Source organism: Manis javanica, chromosome 10, assembly GCF_040802235.1.
Source record: "Manis javanica isolate MJ-LG chromosome 10, MJ_LKY, whole genome shotgun sequence".
Taxonomy (NCBI): Eukaryota; Metazoa; Chordata; class Mammalia; order Pholidota; family Manidae; genus Manis; species Manis javanica.
The window spans coordinates 26,342,334-26,362,090 of record NC_133165.1 but is presented as its reverse complement, the minus strand read 5'-3'; the positions used below and the strand labels follow the sequence as shown (position 1 = coordinate 26,362,090).

The following is a 19,757-nucleotide window of genomic DNA, read 5'->3' as shown; positions in this document are numbered from 1 at the left end:
ACCCAGGCTGCACCCACCAGGCTGTGCAGCTAAGCAGTGTGGTATTCCTGCCACGTCAGAGATCATATCACGGAGCTCAAATCTGAGATCCGACTTGAAGACTAGACCACAGAGCAGAATGGTTGGGCCCAAGGTTCAACTTTTTGCTCAAGGTCACCAGGGCTACCCAGATGGCTCGGCTGTCCCGGTGGGGTTGTGCCACCACAAATGCCCACATCCTCCCCTTGGTGTCCAGGTAATGTTGGGCTCCAGAACTTTCCAGCAACATGAACAAGGCAAAGGGGCAGAGCACAGCCTCTGCAGCACCCATGTCCCCGCGGTCCCTGTCCACGGGGCTCTAGCCATCCACCCACCCACCTGGCATTTGGACAGGCCATGTCACCAAGTTCAAACGTGGGGGCAAATCCCCTCCCATCCTGCCTACCTCTGGAGACAATGAAGCCCAGGCCTTGCGCACACCCCATGCCCCTTCCCAGCCCTGCAGGGTGGGTCAGGAAGTTTTTCTGCAAGGGGCTGGCCCTAGGAAACTGGTTCTACAGCAGATAAGAGTTAACGCAAGCACGTGTTTCAAAAATCCTTTTATTTACAAATTGTGTAAAACAGTTACAAATAACCGCTTTGAAACAGTGAAGTGTTTTAAAGCTATTAAAAATCTGTTAATATGACAGAAAGGTGCCTTTTCCTTCTCACTGCCATTTTAGAAAAACTAGGTGTCTGCACACAGAGGTTTAAGGAACGTGCACTGAGAGGGCAGGAGGAGCTGCAGCAGGCGAGAACTGAAGACAAAGTCAGGTGGAGGAGCTTCAGGACCCCAGAAAGGGAACGCAGCACTGTGGCAAGGATGCACATGGGGCAGGCAGCCTGCACACACATGTGTGGCATGGGGCCTCAGTGAAGGGCCCAGGTGCAAGGACGGGCACTCTGGTCTTGTCAACTCACCTCCCAGATGGCGCTGAGGGCTGTGTCCACAGCTGACTCCCAAGGGTGCCTGCTTTTTAAATGAAGCCTCATACTCCAGCAGAGGAAGAAGAAACCAGTCATGAGGCGTCGACAGGGGGCACATTGCAAAAAAACTGGGCTGAGCCATGTGCACGTGTTCACTTCCTTCCCAGGAGGGGAGAAAATTATTCAGAGGCCCACATTACAGTGGCCACAGTGACAACTCAGTGGAAACCTCCAAGCCCGTGCGGTTCAGAGAAGGCTAAAGGGTGTTTTCTTGGGTGAACGACAAGCAGAAAAGATAAAGGCCTCTGGAGGAGCCGTTTCCTGACTGTTCGGACACACTCCTTACAGAGCTGAACTGAACGCACAGCACGGAGCCCCGAGGGCAGACGCTCCTGCCTTGCCACCGCTGGCCTGGAGCAGGCGTCCAAGACAAGCACCTGCAGTGGCTGTTTCTGGGGTCGGGGGGACAGGTGCCACACTCGTGGCCATCATCACATGTAAAGACAGGAGAAAGATAGCTTTTCATAGAGGTTTGCTTTATTTCCGTGTTCAGCCTGTTCAGAGAACCTGCCACAACCCAAATTGGGGAGACCACGCACGGCAGTGCTACTCCCCACCTGGAGCCCAGGATGCGCACAGGGGACAGCAAGCCCTTGAAGGGATGGCGTTCAGCTGCGGCTGGCGTGCCTCAGTGCCACCGACAGCAGGGGGAAGGCTGCCTGCTGCAGCCGTGCGGAGCCTAAGTAACAAACACTGGTGTGATTTAAAACCCCGAACAAGAAAGATTTAAAGCAGTGCCTTAAAACCTCCCCTGCTGAGGATGCCAGGGGTTAGAAGGCACACGATGTGTGAGACGGAAGCGTCCCTGGTGCAGTCAGTCCAGAGCGAGAGGACACAGGTAGAAATTCAGGAATTGTGCCAGCTTTCTGCAAAAGGACGACCTCGGTTCCAGCACAAGACACGGTGACGCTGCAACAAGGACACCCCTTTACTCTATGTCCTGCGCCTTGGGGCCAAGGGAAGCAGGTCAGTAACGGCCCCAACGAGCAGTGCAGCAAATAGAATCACCCAACCTTTGAAGGCGGGAGGCCTGCTCAGGGCCCAGGCCCCGGGGTGAGTGGCCAGTGCAGGAAGCAGCCTCAACTGCAGAGTGCCCTGTCCCAGGGGCTGCCACAAGTCTCCCTGCCCTGCAGCCATGCTGCCTGAACACCCCACACACCAAGCCTCAGCCCTCCTCTCCCTGAACACACCAGCTCCGACACTGGAACCGCCAGGCCTCCCTCCACTCCCGACCGGATTTCGAAGGCGGCTTTTGACTTGGAGCACCAGGGACTGGCCACAACGGGATGCAGCAGCTGGTTAACACCTGCCTTTCTGTGCAACACACCAAGGCCTGACCTGGATTCCCGGATATGGCCCAGTGGCGGTCTGGAGTGTCCCCAGGCAGGACACATCAATTCCCGGCATCCACCCCAGCCCTGCTGTCCTCACAGCCAAGCCCTGCTCCATGGCACTGTTCAGAGCCCAGAGCTCGTTTCCCATGAAGACCTCCAGCCCCTGAACTCTTTTTAAGTTCACCGCCAAGGCTCTCCTAATAAGCATGCAAAACTGAACTTTCACTTGACGTCTATGGAGGTATTCTAACTCTTGGGATGACAAAATGGGAAAGAAAACCCACCAACAGGATGTCAGCGGCCACCTGTCTGAAGGCATCTTACCACTGTGCTCTCAATCACTCCTGAATTCCTAGAGGAATAATTTCTTCAGTGACAAAAAACTCAATGGTCTCCTCCTCCCAGTCATCCACATTGCTGTCCAGCTCGTCAGTGTCCACACCTGAGAAGAGAACAGAGGGCTACTGGGTGTGCAGACGCGCAGGAGGGCCCAGGGGCTCCACCAGGGATCTCACCTTCGTGCACCACACACACACGCACACATGCACGCGCACACACACACACCAGCCAGCAGGCCATGATCACACAAGGTCCTCTCCAAAGGACTGTGGCCTTGAGCCTGCAGGCAGTGCCAAGTCTTGATTCTCTAACTTAAGAATCTCTCAACAACACTGGACGTTTACTGAAAAATGTGGGAAATGAACATAGATGCAAAAGGAAAAAAATATCCTGTAACAAATGTATGCCTTTAAGAAAAAATATCCAGCTAATGAAGTTACCTCCTCGCAATTCTAGGCGCTCATTTTTCTGCTCCATGTAGAGCTCTTGGGCCATTTTCCGGTATTTTCGGAAATCTTCCATCATGGTTCGCCTTCTCTCCACCAATTCCTAAGTACAGAGTTGGGGGAAGTTGCTGAAGGAATACCTGACCCCACCTTCATCAAGCAGAGAATCTGACAGCAGTGGCCATGCCCCAAGACCAGCACGCATGCACTGACAGGCTCCGGGCAACATGCCAGGGCGGACTGTCTCCACCTCCTGCTCTAATAACCCCCTATAACCCCAACTTCTGTTATCTGGAAGGCCAGCAGCCCAGGGCTCAAGGCTGCCCCCTGCCGGGCACCCCACACTGGCAGCAGGGAGTCTCTGCACACACCACCCTCCCCACCCGTCAGAAGGGAGGTGGTAATTCCTGGCATGTCCCTTGACATAGGAGCAGGCTAACCTTTGAGGCTTTGGACTGGCTCAAACGATCCTTTTGTTCAAAGATCTTAGAGTATTTCTTCAGATCCTTTTTAATTTGCTGAAACAAAGACAAGTCACCCAGGATTTAAATATTCAGAGCAAGAACCACAGCGCCACCTCCAGGTCACTAGCATGAAGCCTCCCAGGAGCCCCACACCTGACCCTGCTCCATCCCTTGGGGTTCACAGTCTGGTAGCTCTGCCAGACACTGTGAGCGCACTCCCCTCATCACGTTAAGACCCACAGTTGTGCCCGAATCCCACCAGGGCACCGCAAGAGCCGCCGGCATCTTTCCACACACCCCATCACCTCATGCAAACATCCTAAGTTGGTGCTGACATGGCCTCAAACTGCCTCACACCAGCTTCTCCCCTGAAACCATTCCCTCCTATGAGGTTCTTGCTGCTCCGGCAGCTCTTCAAAGGCTCCCCCCACCAATGTCCTGTTTTCATTCCTCGCTCATCACCACCCTGACAGTAACAGAGAAAAGGTTCTCCTCTTAGTGCCACAACTATTTCCATGCCCCTCAGCCTTGTGGGGCACCAGACCTTTATCTGATCCTGGCTCAGGAGCGTGGGGGGCCGAGGTCTCCACAGCAGCTGGCAAAAGCGGTCCTTGTTATTTTTCTGCAGAAGGCGGCCTTGGAAAGTCCACAGCCAGTAGGCATTGTCCACCTAGGAGAGAGCAGAGGCCATACCACTGAGTTACACCAAGACTGAGATCCTGGAATCTTTACTGTCACAGAGCCAACAAAATTGGCCATTTCATTGAACAGATGTCTGAGAGCCAGTACTCTGTCAAACAATGCCACTGGTATTTGAGAGACTAGGTAACAAAACAGGTCCCCGCCTTGAGGAGCTTCCACTCAGCAGGAGCAGATGGTCAGTGAGACAGAACATGGTGCGCTGCAGCTCCAGCTACAGCATCGTACACAGGGCAGCTGGAGCTGGGCTGGTGGAGCACAGGCCGTCTTACTGTCTGTGTCGAGGGACTCGTGCCAGAACATAAATTAGCCATATCACCTTGCACTGAGTTTAACTCAGCTAACTCATTTTTCACAAGACTTTCTCGATGAGGGAAGCAGTGAACTAACTTACACTCAGTGGCATCTGGTTGCAGACCCATGCTCTGGGAGCATGCTGAAATTTAACTGGGTGATCAGTGGTTTTGCGAGGCACCAAGGTAGCCTCATGGAGGTGACGTGTGCACACACTTGGACACACACATCATCAGCGTGTCCTGATCTGAATGAGACTCTCACTCACTGTCTGAGTGATGTTTGCCAAGTATGTGTTCCTGAGACTTCTGCACTCCACTCAACAAACTGCCCTATCAGATCTCATTACATACGTGAGCTGGTTCAACTGTCAATACCTCTGACAGCAGCAAAGTGCACAATATTTAAATACGCAAAGGAAGCTGGGCAGACTTTGCCTCTAGTTTGGGAGTAATGGGCTTGTGCAGAATGCTGAAGCGACGCCAGCGCTCAGAGTGTATAGCATGTGGCATCATACGGGATGGGACATACACAACAGGATGCCACACAGGACTGGGATACCACACAGAATGGGAGCCCTAGAGAGTAAAGGGTTTCTCAGAATAATCAGGTTGCAGATCATCTATGATCTCTAAAGGGGATGGGCCTTCTACGCAGAAAGGCGCTCGTACACACCACCTTCTCCCACCCCCTTCAGGGTGCCAGAGCCCCCAGACAAGAAGCCTGCCCAGTGGAGGCTGCACCAGCCCCTGCCCCTGTCCGCAGTGAGCACAGGGTCCTTCCTCCTGCCACAGAGGTGCCCCTCCACTCCTGCTAAAGATAGATAAATACAGAGCTTCTCAAGAAACTAAAAACAGGAAAAGCAAAGGTTTTCCTGTGTGCCAATTCATCTGGCAAGGAAGCCCTGACTTCAACCATGTGCCGGGCACTTTCAGACACTGGGAACATGCGTGAGGGCAGGTGAGGACAGACCTGGCCCCCACGGTCCATCCCAGTGGGAAAAGGAGGCAACAAGACTACTAACAATCAGCCAAGACAAGCTGCCATTTTGTGCAGTGTGAGGACACACAAGGCAGGAGGAGTACCTGCCAGGCCTGTGAGGGGAGCCTCTGCAGATGGGCACCAGACACCCACATGGCAGGAAGCCCTAGATCACAGCAACTATATTCTAGGCAAAGGCCAAGAGACAGAACAAGCTTGGGCCAAGTCAGCGTGGCCTCTGCTCGGTACGGGTGTGGTCACTGGACATATGACCAGAGGCTGCAGCACAGAGGGCCTAACAGGCCACAAGGCCCAGTAATGATGGTCCAAACCACAAACCTCTTGAATGGGACATAACTGTGCTGGTATCATGTGCAAACTAGGGCTACCCTCCCTGCATTTATAAACCACGGTGAGAAGCTGGGATTAATTCTGAGCTGCAGTGGGAGGGTTACAAACCAGTATACAACCGGATTCCCACACTATAAAGCCCTCTGGCTACTGCACCACATGAAGGCAGCCAACACAGGCTGTTAGCAGGCCTGAGATGTATGGGGTCCAACTCAGAAAGAGAGGAACCAAGGAATGCCAGCCCGTTTGTGGACAAGGCCAGCTGCCTTAGAAGCCCTGCTGAGAAGTATCCAGAGGCAGCTTGGCCTGAGCACGGATGGTCAACAGATCAGCAGCAATGCCAGCGCCATGGGAGGAGGTGACACTGGCTTGGAACTCGTACCCAAGGGGAGGAGAGTCAGCCACCGCCCAGCATGGCCTGGTTTCCTCTGTGCCCAGGATACACAGGGCCTGTACCTTATGGCTCCACCAGGACACAGAAGTGACCACGTAGCGCCCGGTAGGATCCCACTCCACATCAGAGGCCATGTAGTGCTCTGCGATGTTCATGACTGTGCAGTCCGACGTGTCAACAAACGCCAAGGCACCGTTCATACTGGGGAAACAGAGCAGTCAGCTTCTGGAGGGCCTCGTTTATACACGCTGTCCTCCAGGCCTTCCTGCACTGGGGACAGGCTGTAGGCGGGGGTGCATGCATGACCTTGGAGCCCTCAGACATTGTCTGACGACTGCATCATCCTTAATATGGACAAAGAGCAACAACCCTAGGCTGTCGGTGAGGATGTGTGAAGTGCAAGTAGTGAGCACTGCGCGTGCCCGGTATTACTCAGAGGAAAGGTCACCTGAGACCCCAGCCTCCAGCAGTGCCACGGGGAGAACAAACAGCTGAGAGCCCCATTAGAGCACAGGTGGGGAGCACCAGCCCTGCACCATTCCAGACACTTGGCTGGAACGGGAATGGGAGGAAGCAAGGGAGGCTTACACCAGAGGCAAAGGCAGCTTGCAGCTGTTTGACTCAACTTTCTTCCTACAAGACGTCATGGACTTCCCATCAGGGGCACTGGATGGGAAGCTCGTGCTTCACCAAGAAGGAATTACCACCCACTGCCAAATCCTCAGGGCCCACAGTGAAAGCACCGGCAAGTGGCCCAATCTGGGGTGTGTGATGGAGACGCTACGAACAGTGAAGATGCGTCTACTGAAACGGGGTGACCCTTTCATGTGAGAACACTGATGTGTCCTCGAGGAGTTGGAGTGCACCATTCCCACTCAGGACCAGAGCCCCATGCAGGGCTCCGGGGCCGGGGTCTCCGTGGCAGCACACAGGGCTGCCTGCAATGAGCAGACACGTCAGACAGCCGACACCCACCTCCTCAGACCGGCCAGCACAACGAACTGCCCTTGGGGGCTCCAGAAGATGGTGTTGGCCTGCTGTTTATCAAACATTTCTGAAAGGGAAGGCAGTGCTGTCAGCGTCTCTGGGAAGGTCCTACCGCCGGGGCACAGCCCAAGGGAGCTGGCTAGGGGTCTGCTGCCACTTGGGTACCACGGGCCCTCAGCCAGTGCTGCTCTCTCTGCACACTGACTGGCTGCCTATGGCAACTTCAGAAGCGCCGTTTAAGTACACCTTAAGTTAGGACCTACACCTAAAAAGAAAAAAGGGTGGGAGTGGGGGTGCATTCTGAAGCCACAATAGTGTATTCAGTCATCCACCAGGCAGCAAGTCTTACTGTAGACCTCACAGCTGGGCAGGAATCCACAGCTTCCACCGGATTCTGACCCAGGAGCCTGAAATCCACCCTCCCAGTGCCTCACATGTCTTTTTAAACTGTACGCTCATGAAAACGTAAATGCATCATCTCTCCAAATACCTACTGGTAACTTCCCAAAAGGTCCTAGCAGAGCTCACCCCTCCTGCAGAACCACTGGAGGTCTTTATCAGAGCCCTGAGCCCTCACAGACCCCAGGACACCGAGTAGAGTGGGGAGGCTGCCCTACCCAGGCAGAATGCTCAGAGTGAAGGGAAACAGAAAACCCTAGGGCAGACAGCCTTCTGCAGTCACTGGAAACGCTGTGGAGTCATGCAGATGAACTGTGTTGACACAGCCTTCGAGAGGTGTGGACAGTGCCCAGGGGCACTTGCACAGCACTGTCTTAGAGCATACTATGTAAGGAAAACAAAAGGCTTCTGAGTTCCCCTATTCCCCTTTCAGATGAAAAGGAACCAGTAACTCAATTTCCTGACAGACAACCAATTGACTCCACCACAAAATGATGTCCCCCCAGAAACTGCTAAGCTGTATGAAATGAAAGCCAGTTCTTATCAGAACTATCTCAGGAAAAGCTGTTCCTAAGGCACATGAACCCCAGTCAGGGTGGGATAAACCCACGGTCTCTACGGGAAGAAGTCCTGTGTGAAACACCTGGAGTTCCGTGTGGGGAATGCGGCCCCTTCACTGAAGTGGGGATGCAGGTGGTCTCCCCACCCAACTCACCAAAATGACACTGCTGGAAACAACAAACGTCAGGAGACTGGCACTGCTGAGGACTTACACTGTGTGCTGAGCTCCATGATCAGCGCTAAGGACATGGGGCAGGTGAAGCAGACAGGAGCCCAGTGGGGCCAGGGCAGGTCAGTGGTTGTCGGCTGTGGGCGCCGACAGGCTCCAGCCTGCATGCTGCCTGCCCGGTCCTCCTGCACGCTCGGACTACTCACTGATGAGCTCGATCTTGCCGTTGTTCTTCACATGGTAGAAAGACACTGAAATGCGAGGTGCCTCCCCGTGCAGCACAGCGAACTTGCTTCCGTTTGGCTCCCAGGCAAAGGCTATGATGGTCTCTGGAATCGAGAGGAGCGGTGAGCCCTGGCCACTGAAGGCGACATTCCAATCTTTAACCTGAGAAATACTCCCAATTCATAGAAGCCACGGGCCAGCACACACCGCAGGCACAGGGACAAAGTGCACACGGCCTCAAGCACAAGGCTCCATGTTTGCGCGGACTCAGGAGGTTGTCAGCCAGTGCGGGACTGCCATGGGCCGGTCGCCTCCTGGGGGCACGCACACGGACCCCAGGGCCCACAAAGGGTCGACAGTCTCTTTCCACCCAGCAGGGGTCCAGGCTTTATACATTTCTCAGCTCTGTACCCCCCTTCTCTCCCCCTAGCAAAACAGAAAACAAAACTGAAACAATAGGCAGAATTTCCACCCAACGGCAGAAGTGCAGCATCTGAACAATTCACAAGTCAAAAAGAATTTTCTAACTGAGCTCTTGCAGATGAAAAGCTCTCCTGCCACCCGTCTCTGAACACATGATGGGACCCACTGTCCACACATTCTCCCCTCAGAGCAAAAGCGGCTGGAATCCTGGCTCTTCGGCTACATGGGCCAGTCCAGCAGAGAGAGCGAGCGCAGAGCGCACACCTTCACTCAGCAACTGGAGTCAAGAGTGAAGCTGGAAACCCTGAACCACAGATATATGTTGCAGAACTCAGTCAGCTGGCCACCCAGGCCATGCCTGTGAGGACAGCTGAAGGCCACATGTAAAGAGCACCACCAAAGGGGCAACTGCTATGGGAGCACCCCAACCAAGGAACTTGCCTTTCATTTCAACCACATCGACAGGCACCTGTTTTTCCCTCATTCGGAAAATTTCAAAATTTGTGACAACACCCTGTTTAAAAGAAAAGAGGCAGGGATGAGGAGAACTAACTTCTTCCAAGGACAACTTACAGACTGAATGACAGATTAAATCCACACCCCAGTGAAGTGACACCCATCGTGAAGAACTCAAATGCTGACTCAAGCATAAAGTGGAACAGTCTCCTGGGGAACAGCTAGATATCCACACTCCCGCTCTGGGTCAGACTACTTCCAAGAGCTGCCCTGAGATCCTCCTCAGGCACAAAAGGTCCAAAGACACACTGCAGCTGGCTTTTTGCCCCAAAGGCCCACCACGGGGCCAGGAACAGTGTGTGGGAAGGTGGGGCTGAGGCTTAAGCCACTGAGCCACACACTTGGAAAGGACAGGTATTAGAGTGTGTGAATTCTATCTCAAAGAAAATGTTTTGTAATGGAGAATACCTTCATTAGGAGGAAAAACCAGGTAATTTTTTGGTAAGTTAGACTGAAGATGCAAACAAAAACCACCTGTGTCAAGATGCTACTCTGCTCAGAGAGCAACAGTCTATGACGGCAGCAGCACAGAAGGCAGGTAAGGCCCGAGGACGGGCAGACTCACTGTGCTCCCTGGTGAGCATGACTGTGTGAGCGGTCACCCACTCAGGTTTACAGGAAAAGCTGGTCCTCAGTGAGGTGGTGGCAAGGCCTCCAGCTGACTTGCCAGCTAACTACCCTCACTATCAGGTGGGGCTGACGCCTAACCCATCAACTGGAACCGAGAAACCCACAACCACCCCCAACAGAACTAGTCTGGAGGTGCGCAGAAGGAAGGGCCTCCTCCGCCGGCTGGCAGCCACTTACCTGGGTACCTTTTGGAGTCCTGTCTACTTTCACACACAAGTAATCTCCATTTTTTTGCCAATGTAGCTTGCAATCCACAACATTAAACAGATTCCTAACTCTGATCTCTTGTCTGGTAGGAAGCTGCATCAGGGTTACCCTGGCTGGAATATCTTTGTCTTCTGGCACCCAAAAAGCTATTATGTTACCACCCGGAGACCACGAGAAGTCTCTGTGGAACAAAGAGAGCAGTGTGTTACACAAGGATTAAGCAGAGAGCAAAAGACTCACTTGCTGCACATAAGCTCCGCTCTGGTACATTTACACCAGAAGCAGGAATGGCTCACATGGAACGGACAGCTTGGTGTCCTGGGATTTCACGCATAGCCCACCTTGTCCTCATCGAGCCAGGGACTCTTATCTACTCACTTCACCAGTAGGACAGGATGCCAAAGACACTACCCACTGTTATAGCAGGTTGGTGGGGATTCAGACTCAGGCCCTGATCCCCACCCACACTCTTAACCTGTAAGAAGGCAAGTAAAACAAACTTCAGGCCGATAGACCCAGCTATGTGACTTCTGAAGATTCATTAAGGTGCTAAAGGGGAAAACCCCCAAATTAATGAGGGTAAGAGAATTCAGGCAGAATCAGAGTAAGGCCTTTCCAAGGTATAAATTAGCCTGGAGAGCAGGTACTAGAATGAACGACCCTGAGTTCTTAGTTGCAAAGAACACCTTTACTTTTGCATTTACGGAGAATCAATTCCTGTTCTTATTTTTAACTATAAGCCATAATTTATCCCAAGAATGCAAAAATGAAAGGAACAAGCAATGTCCTGTGTCCCTGCATTGCTAGTGCCTCAGATAAATAAGGACCTGCCTACCGTCAGAGAAAACAAGCTGCCATTTACGGAGGGCCATCCAAACCCCGTGGCATACACGGCTGGAACATCACACACCTTCTGACTAAGCGGAGCTGCCCCTCTCCTCAGAGACTGCACCCTAGGCCTCTGGTCCCAGGGCTTGGAACACGACACAAAGCAGACTCAGGACCCCACGGCCCTCAAGGTGTAGCTACGTGTGGGAATGGGGGTGCAGGGAGCGGGGCCCACTGACCAGCAGTCCCAGGGCAGCCATGCCTGCTGAACCACCCTTGTCTAGGATAGGCGCACAGTCCTTTCTCCAACTGGGTAGCACTGAGTGCTAAAGGAGAACGAACAAAGCCCATGCGACATGACCCCCACTTACTTTATGCCAGAGATCTTCAGGCTCTTCTTGTCCAGGAGACCCATGGACTGCAGGGAAAAACAAAGGTCACAACGCAGTCACACAGTGCCAATGTCTCAACACATGCCCATGTTTACAGAGAGTGAAGGGGAGGGTTCACAGGGAGCATGCCCAGGGAGAGTGAAGCAGGGAGTGAGATGGGCAATGACCCTGCGGCACACGCCGCTTCAGAAGCCTGTTATGTGACCTCCCATCTCAATTCCCTGGAATGGCCCAGTGGGGGCCAGCAGGCGAGGACCAGAGGCCAGGATGCAAGAAGGGGACAGGAATTCTGCCTCCCTCCTGCCAATACAAAGCTGCTCCTCCTTCCAGTTTGGCCACAACTTGAGGGACAGGCCAGCAAGGCACCCAGCAGCCGTCGCAGACAGTGAGCAGCAGCCCAGGCAGCTCCTTTGTCAATCAAATCACTTACCGGAGTTTCATAGATGCTGAGAGTGTCCAGTGTCATCCTAGCAAAGAATTTACCATCATGACTCCACCTAAGGGGAAAGAGAAGTGCCAGGCTGTCAGAGAGAGGAGAAGGCTGTGGGGCCATCCCTGGCACCCCTGCCCCACTCACTTAAAAATAGGCCAGTGGGCTGAGCTTTCACAGTGAAATCCTCTCTTCTTCTGCCCAGTGAGGATATCCCATATGATGATGGCCTGAGGATCATCCTGAGTGTCCATCAGGGGGCTGAAGGTGACCAGGTACCTGCAATAGAGGGGATGTGCTTTAGAATCTAGCACCTCCGTGTTCTCACTGGAGGGCCACACTACGTGCAGGCAGGCAGGAGCCAAGCCCTGTACCCACGCTGCCTGGCCGAGCTTCTGCTCCGGGTCAGTCCAGACCCGGGTGAGGCAGACACGACATACAGCCAAGGCTCAAGCAACTGGCACTTTCCTGAACCCTAGGCTCCCCTAACGATCCTGCCACACCAGGAGACCCCACTCGAAACCCAGAGCAGAACCACTGCTGTAGCCCCAAGCCCTCGGTCACTTGGCACCAGGGCCCTGCAGAGAGCAGCTCAGCACAGTTCTCCACTGAAGCCAGAGGAGGAAAGACCCAAAGCCTTGGCTCAGAAGCCTGCTCCCGCAAGGGGCCAAGAAGCCGTGAGGACTCACACATCTCCACCAGTACTTACTGAAGACAAGGCAAACAGAACGGTCACGAGGGTTCAAAAGACAGTGTGCCTTTCAGTTTTCCACATTAGTACGTTTTTACACTAAAAACTTAAGGGCAGGTGCAGCACTACAGGGAGCCTGGGAGACCAGGGCTTTCGTCAAGTCCCACAATGAGTTCAGGCCATGGAGGAAGATATGGGGCTTCTGTGCAAACAGCACGAGACTGGAGGGGACACAGGGCGCCAGATACACTGGGAAGGCTGCAACGGCCCTGAGCAGGGCTGAAGAACCTGAGCAACAGTGCTCTGGGCTCCCACGTGCTCCCCCTCTTATCCAAACCTTGGCTCCGTGGACTACCTCACCCTTGAGACAGCGCCATTTGTGAGAAAATTATCTGCAGAACACAAGACCTCAGACTAGATTCTTAACTGGAGAGAAAGTGCTTTACAAAGGACTGGATCAAGGGACCAACTGCAACACAGTGGCACTGGAAGAGCGCATGGTGTTGGTGCTTTATCTCCTGAGCCAGGGACTGCGCTGCGGGCGGGACAGTGCCATCCTGTCCCCAGGAGGCACATGCGACACTGCTTGAACCCAAATAGTTCAGCCAGAGCCAGGCCATCTCTGGGGAAGGTACACAGCAATGTAGCCAAATGCTAACTGGAGATCCATGGAGCACATGCACCCTTCCTGCAATTTTTCAACAAAGTTTGAAATTTCTGCAAAATGAAAAGGTTTCAAAATTATCTGTGTGATGGGTGTGAGGCATGAAGAGCAGCTCATTCTCCCAGGCACTTACCTTTCGCAAGGTGAGAAGTCAATTAGCTGGACACCCTGGTGGCCAAACCTCTGGATCTGCTTGAACCTTTCTCCCCCCCAGAGCGCAATGCCCCGCTGATGGAAGGTGGCCAGGTAGGTGCCCCTGGGGGACCAACGCACGTATGTCTCTGTCCACCTCTGTTGGGAGAGTCAGTGCCAGGATTCACATGACAACCCAAAAGGCTGAACACACTCTTCCGACCCCCAATGGGAAACACAGGAGCCCATTTTTCTCCTGATGATTTATTTCAAAGCTGGAGAAGAGAAGTTGTTCTCAGAGACATCAGCTCAAAGAACACGACTCCTGCTCTTGCACCCAGACCTGTTTTGCTAAGGAAACACAGAGGCGAGTCCCCACATGGCAGCAGATACCCACCGCTCTCTCCTCAATCGAGACAGGGTCCTTCACATCATTCCAGAATATAGATGTCCGATCTCCACTCTCAAATATCACGCTATACTGATCTCTGCACTCTGCCTCTTCTAGCCAGTAACGTAAATTTCCCTAAAAAGAGAGCCAAAAGCAAGTGTACAATACGTTTCATTAGCTTTAATCAAAGAGAACTTACTCCTGACTATTGCTCTTGGAGGCATGAACAACTCAGTTGCCATCCTGGACTCCTGAGGACTCAACCGCCCAAGTCAGGAGGCTAGCCTGTACTCCAGCTACTAACAGACTTGCACGACTTACCAAGTCTTTGAAAGGTTGTTTCTCTGGAATATCCCATTCATCGCTGATAGTCATGTACCTACAAGAGGAAAAGAAAGTGTTCAGGAGAGCAGTCCACAACGATCAGAACCCGTGGTGGGCGAGCAGACAGGTAATCACGCTGGTGGCGCTCAGGCAGCATGGGACTCCTCCCTGCTCTGCCCAGTGGCGGGGAGCCATGGGTGGCTGGGCGCCAGGGCTGCAAGTGTGGGGGCCAGGACGGGGAAGGCCACTAGCACTTCCCAAAAATACCGGGCGGCTCACGCAGGGTGAACATCCAGGATCCCACTACCCGAGTCAGAACTCACTTGTCGAAATCGGTGAAGAGATTGACTCTGAATGTGTGCTGCTTATCCAGCTTGTAGCCATCAGCATTTTTTACAGCATCCAAGGCATGGGCAGGAGATGCATATTCCAGGAAAATATACCTGAAGGGAGAATGAGGGCATTTTGGTCATGCTATAAGAACCCTCTGTGTGACTCGTAAACACTGTGACCAGCTGTGAGCTGTCCTACTGCCATGCCCCTGAGATGGTCAAACTGCTAGGACAGCAGCTCTCTTTACAAACAAAACCCAGGCAGAAGAGCCAGTCTCTAGCTCCACCAACCAATCAAAACATTTGTCATCCTGACTGTGGTAACAGTTTCAGTGATTTCTTTATGTCAGAACTTATGAAACTGTATACTTAAAGGAACTGCAAGTCAGTTATCTCAATAAAGCTGTTAAAAAACCTAAAATCATGGATAGTCGAGTATATCTAGAGAGCCTACTGTGCATTGTGAACAGAATATAAAGGCTCACAGACAATGTTTCATTATAAAAAGAAATGTGACACAAGCAACTAACTGCTGGTCACAAAGCAGCCTTCCTAGTTCCCAGAGCAGAAACATAAAGGGCATTACCTGTATTTGTTAATTTTTTGGAAATTAAAACTATTCCAAAATCTGAATTAAAAAAGTAAGTGAACTTTACCATCCTTTCATTCCTGTCTTATAAAAAGTTTGCCTGAGCTCTCCAAGGCTGGTGTTTACATGAAACGTTCATGGAGAGAGTCTGACAAGCTTGTGGAACAACAAAACTTCCCTCGCTGCTGGTTCAGTATAAACTGTGACAGCCACTCCAGCACCATCTGACACTGACATGACACAGACAGGCATTTCATGCAAGCCCACAGTCCCACACCTGGGCAGGTAACAAAGAAACTCTCATACCTGTTCAAAGGGGACAGGTACAGGACTGCTTATACCTGCGCACACTCAACATGAGTGACGGAGAACATCACTCACCCTTTTGTCTTTCCATCCTCCTCTGGATAAAAATCATTTGTGATTTTCCCAAACTTGGAAAAGATCTTATGGATAACATTTTTGAGTTTCTCAAGACGGTCAGGTCCCACCTGAGGAACATTGTCAACCACAATCACTGAATCAATTCCATCTGCTTCCTGTGGCCGATCTTTGAGTATATCTCCCAGTAATTCTGTACAAGGGAAAGATTTGTCAAGTGACTTGTTCTCACCAAGCAAAACACCAATACATTAGCTTAGTGCACTAAACAAATATCTAAAAAATAAAAAAATACTCCTCTAAATGTTTCACTGTAACAAGAAAAATCATGGCCCTGGCTTGATCATGGCCTCAAAGTTAAACATTCAAGGATTAGAAGATTTTAACTCTTCATACTCCCTTTGACAGTTGAAACGTATTGACTGATTTCTGGCAATAATGAGAAATTTTAAGTGAATTTTTAAACAAAGACTTCAGTAATGCAGAATGTAGACAGGAAGGCCTTTCACCATGAATCAGGAAAAAACCACAGGCTAGGGAATACCTGTGGCCAGCCTTCCCTGCCCCTCCTCCAGTGCCACCAGGCACTTTCTTCCCAGTTTACCACAAAACAACTAATTACCTGATATTCTTTATGTAAATAAAGCAGCCTTGTCTGAAGACAACACGGGGCTGAGGCAGGCGTTTAAAGGAGGAGACTAAAGAATATATAAGCTAACGGTCATGCAAATAATGATGGCATCTTCAATTCGATGAAATGCCTCTCCAGTGCTGGCAGACCCCAGCCATTTATAGACAGTGCTTGGAACACAGTAAGCAGTATGTGTTAACTGTGGATTTGCATAACTACACCCAAAAACTCAACGTGTATTATGTTCATGTCACCTGCCTTTCAAGTTAAGATCACAGAGCCCAAATCTTAAGCACTCAAACTTCCTGAAATCGCCTCATTTCCATAAAATGGGCCGCAGAGGCAAGAGAAAGAGAAGACAGGTGTGAGGGACCAAGCAAGAAGAAACAGGCAGAATCAACCACTGGTCTGGGGAGCAGCCTGGAGGCCTGCAGGCTCGTCCAGGCTCCCTGCTATGGGAGAAGCCTTTGGGCAGCAACAGAAAAATGCCTGAGCAGCTGTAGCAGACATTTGGGGTCAGATGAAGAAGTATCAGATGGAATAAGAAATCCTATCTTCTTAACATAAATTCTGTCCAAATCCTAAACTCCATTAGTTAACTTGTCCAGAAGACTGTAAAATCACAAGGCACTGGGTCAGGGGCTAGAATAGAAAGCTGTCTTTTAAAGCTGCTGTCAAAGCACACCATTAGATGAAAGTGCATCAGCAGAGCAACCAGCGCAAGAGTACAAGGTAATTTTTAAACAACAGTTGAAGAATAATGGCTTGTTACTCAAGTACTGTATGTTCTGGAACCTAATTTTCACTCCAATTTTTGTATTATACTCTTCAGAATTTCAACATGCTGAACAGGACACATCAGAAAATACTCTCTGCTGTATCTCATTTTTCTAAATAAAGTTAAGGAATTTTCTCCACTTTTGTGTTTCAAATTTTCCATAATAAGAAGTTAAAAAGGTCTTTCCAAAAGGAAAAAAAAAATCTTTCAATATCAAAAGGTGGGCCCTGTTATAAACCATTTCTAATTAATTTTAACACATATGAGTATTAAAAATGATACCTAAAAGAATTGTCATTTAAATTTTAAAGAAGCTAAAAGTGAGGGCAAGCAAAAAGAAAAAAGGTGGAAAGCAGCAGACTGGAGTTCAGAACCACGGGAGACATCTTCCTCAGAGAATGGAGTCAAATCCTTGGGTTATTTTTAAAGCTCACTTACCATATAATTAAACAGCCTGTTAAGCCTGATCTGAAATTACAAGGTTTGCAATAAAAAGTTCAGCTTTTATACAAACTGAACATTTCACAATCTTGGTGTTTAGTTTATAAGGGCCTGCCCATACCCAGTAAAGGAATAAATGCAGCAAGTACACAACAAAGATGCATGTTTCCATCATCACTACAGCCCCATTACCAGCCTGTCCTTCCAGTTCCAGGAGAACGAGAAAAATGCAATTCTCTAAACTAGTTGAAAATACAAAGATAAATAGTACTTAACGAGCCCCCCAAAAGAAAACATTAGCGTTAAAACCTTTTTCATGTATTTGTATGGCTGAGCACCAAAGGCAGTTGAAATATTAAACTCAAAGGATGGCTGTAGTTAAGATACCAAAAGGCTACCCTCTCTTGGAGCAAGAAGGCTCCTCCTGAGACGCAGTCCATTTCCACAAGAACCAGCTTTCTCGAGAAACAAATGTGCCTGAGCTAAGACCACAACCAAGGGGCCTCAAGAAAACAGACAGCTCACTCAGTTTTAGCTCCATAGGACCAGGAGCCTCACAGGTCACTTTTGGCAAAAATTTCAGGTTACAATGGCTCACAAAAGCCCTCCCTGCAGTCACCCAGTCCGAGTGGCCTGCACTACGGTCACACACCTGTTGTGGAAATAACTCACATGCTAGCAATGTTGTGTGAACTGGGTGTGCTCAAATAGTGAAGAGTGCTTAGAAAAGATCAGTTGCAGAGTAAATACTCAGGGCTCAAAAATGGGCTTGAAGATCAAAGCTTATATTTTAAAATATGAGAAAAACTGGTGCGGTAAAACCGTAGGACTGGCAGGAGGGTCCGGGGAGCTCCTAGCTACACTGCCTCCCTGTGAATTCTTGGCAGCCTACTTCACCAGAGGTCATTCTCTCTCAGAGCTGAGGGCCTTCCAAGCCTTCACTATCTCGTGCCAAAATCTCTGATCTTAAGAAATTAAGTATAATAATAGTGACGACGAGCAGCTCTTTAAGATTATGTTTAAGTTAAAAGTAGACAATCCTGGGGTTCCCTAAATTTTCTATTTCGTTTTACTTGAGATTCTTCATGATTCTGACTCAATCTCAATGTGATCAGGCACAGTATCTCAGAGAATACTTTTGTATCCATCTCAAAGAGAATACTTTTGTATCCTAACACAGTAACATCTTATTTACTTGGTGTATCGTTGGCTACTTCACTGGTGTATTGTTTTTCCCACTTTACTATAATGTAGTCAACACACAGAAGAATCCACTGATGAGCGGGCAGCTTGGAGAGTTCAAATGGCTAAAAACAAAACACAAACAAATGAGACCAGCCACCATCCCAAGTCACGTTAGGACAGGCTCTCTCAGGCAGGAAGCAAAAACTAAGTCAAGGTAGAAACGAAGGCAAGCAGGTGAAACAACACCGACACCTGAGGAAAGTATCTGCCAACCGAAGGACGGTGGTCTGTGCCTATGGAGGGCAGGCGCCAAGTACCCAGCTCCGCCACAACGCTTCACCCGTCCCTAAGAGTCCGCACCGAGGCTGTTGCTGGCCTGACGGGTGGCTGGTCACTCGGGACACCTAGGCCTGCACAAAGGGACTCGCCAACCGAGACAGTGCACACGTGGAGCGTCCGGCTTCGGCCGACCCTGGCGGCCACGGCTCCTCGTACACTTCGTCTGCCTCGCCCACCCCCCAGTGTGATAACCAGCCCCCAATTTGTCGCCACCCCGCACCCTTCTGTTTTTGGATAGAAAATGAAAACGAGGCGGCCCAGGAACTCATGAAAACCCTCCCCGGCGCGGGACACAGGCGGGGGCCGCGCCGCCTCACCTTCCTCGCTTACGTCGTCCACAAAGTCCTCGGGGTCGCTGAAGGAGGGCTCGTCCGCGCCGCCGTCCTCCCCGCCCGCCCCCTCGGACCGGGCTTCGGCCACCACGTCCCGGGGCTGGTCCGCCGGGGCCTCGCGCGCTGCCGGGGCAGGGGGCTCCTCGGGTGGCGGCGGCGACGGGACGGGGGCCGCGCCTACCCTTTCTGGCCCGTCGGCCGCGGGCTCGGCCGCCTCGTCAGGCCCCGGCACGGCCCCGGCCTCCGCGTTCTCGCCGGCCGCCTCCTGCGCGCCGGAGCCTGCAGGCCGCGGAGGCTCGTCCTCAGGCGGCGGCTCAGCGGCCGGCTCCTGCTGCCCGGGCTCGGCCCGCCGCTCCGCCGCCTCGGGCGCCGCCACGTTCTCCGAGTCCTGCATGGGCCCCGCCGCTGCCACCTCTGCCGGCCTCGCCGCGCTTCCGACTTTCCCAGGCTGCCCCGCGCGCGCCTGCCGCCGG

At 51.6% G+C, this 19,757-nt stretch overlaps 1 protein-coding gene across 2 annotated transcripts; it reads right to left on the bottom strand.

The window, feature by feature from the left end:
- Positions 1 to 1,460: 1,460 nt before the first annotated feature.
- On the bottom strand, positions 1,461 to 19,742 carry EIF3B (eukaryotic translation initiation factor 3 subunit B). Of its 2 annotated transcripts, none has more exons than XM_037008476.2 (19): positions 19,270 to 19,742; positions 15,579 to 15,771; positions 14,600 to 14,719; positions 14,274 to 14,331; positions 13,959 to 14,087; positions 13,563 to 13,720; positions 12,222 to 12,353; positions 12,075 to 12,141; positions 11,624 to 11,670; positions 10,395 to 10,605; positions 9,513 to 9,585; positions 8,630 to 8,752; positions 7,283 to 7,361; positions 6,370 to 6,508; positions 4,133 to 4,258; positions 3,565 to 3,642; positions 3,119 to 3,227; positions 2,664 to 2,781; positions 1,461 to 1,951 (listed from the first exon to the last, which is right to left on the bottom strand). In XM_037008476.2, exons 1-18 carry the CDS (start codon positions 19,676 to 19,678, stop codon positions 2,678 to 2,680), a joined length of 2,355 nt encoding a protein of 784 aa, XP_036864371.1. In that variant the 5' UTR covers positions 19,679 to 19,742; the 3' UTR covers positions 1,461 to 1,951; positions 2,664 to 2,677. The 2 variants fall into 2 exon arrangements, with proteins under 2 accessions (XP_036864371.1, XP_036864365.1); XM_037008470.2 differs by having other exon boundaries at positions 1,461 to 1,914; positions 19,270 to 19,739.
- Positions 19,743 to 19,757: the final 15 nt, after the last annotated feature.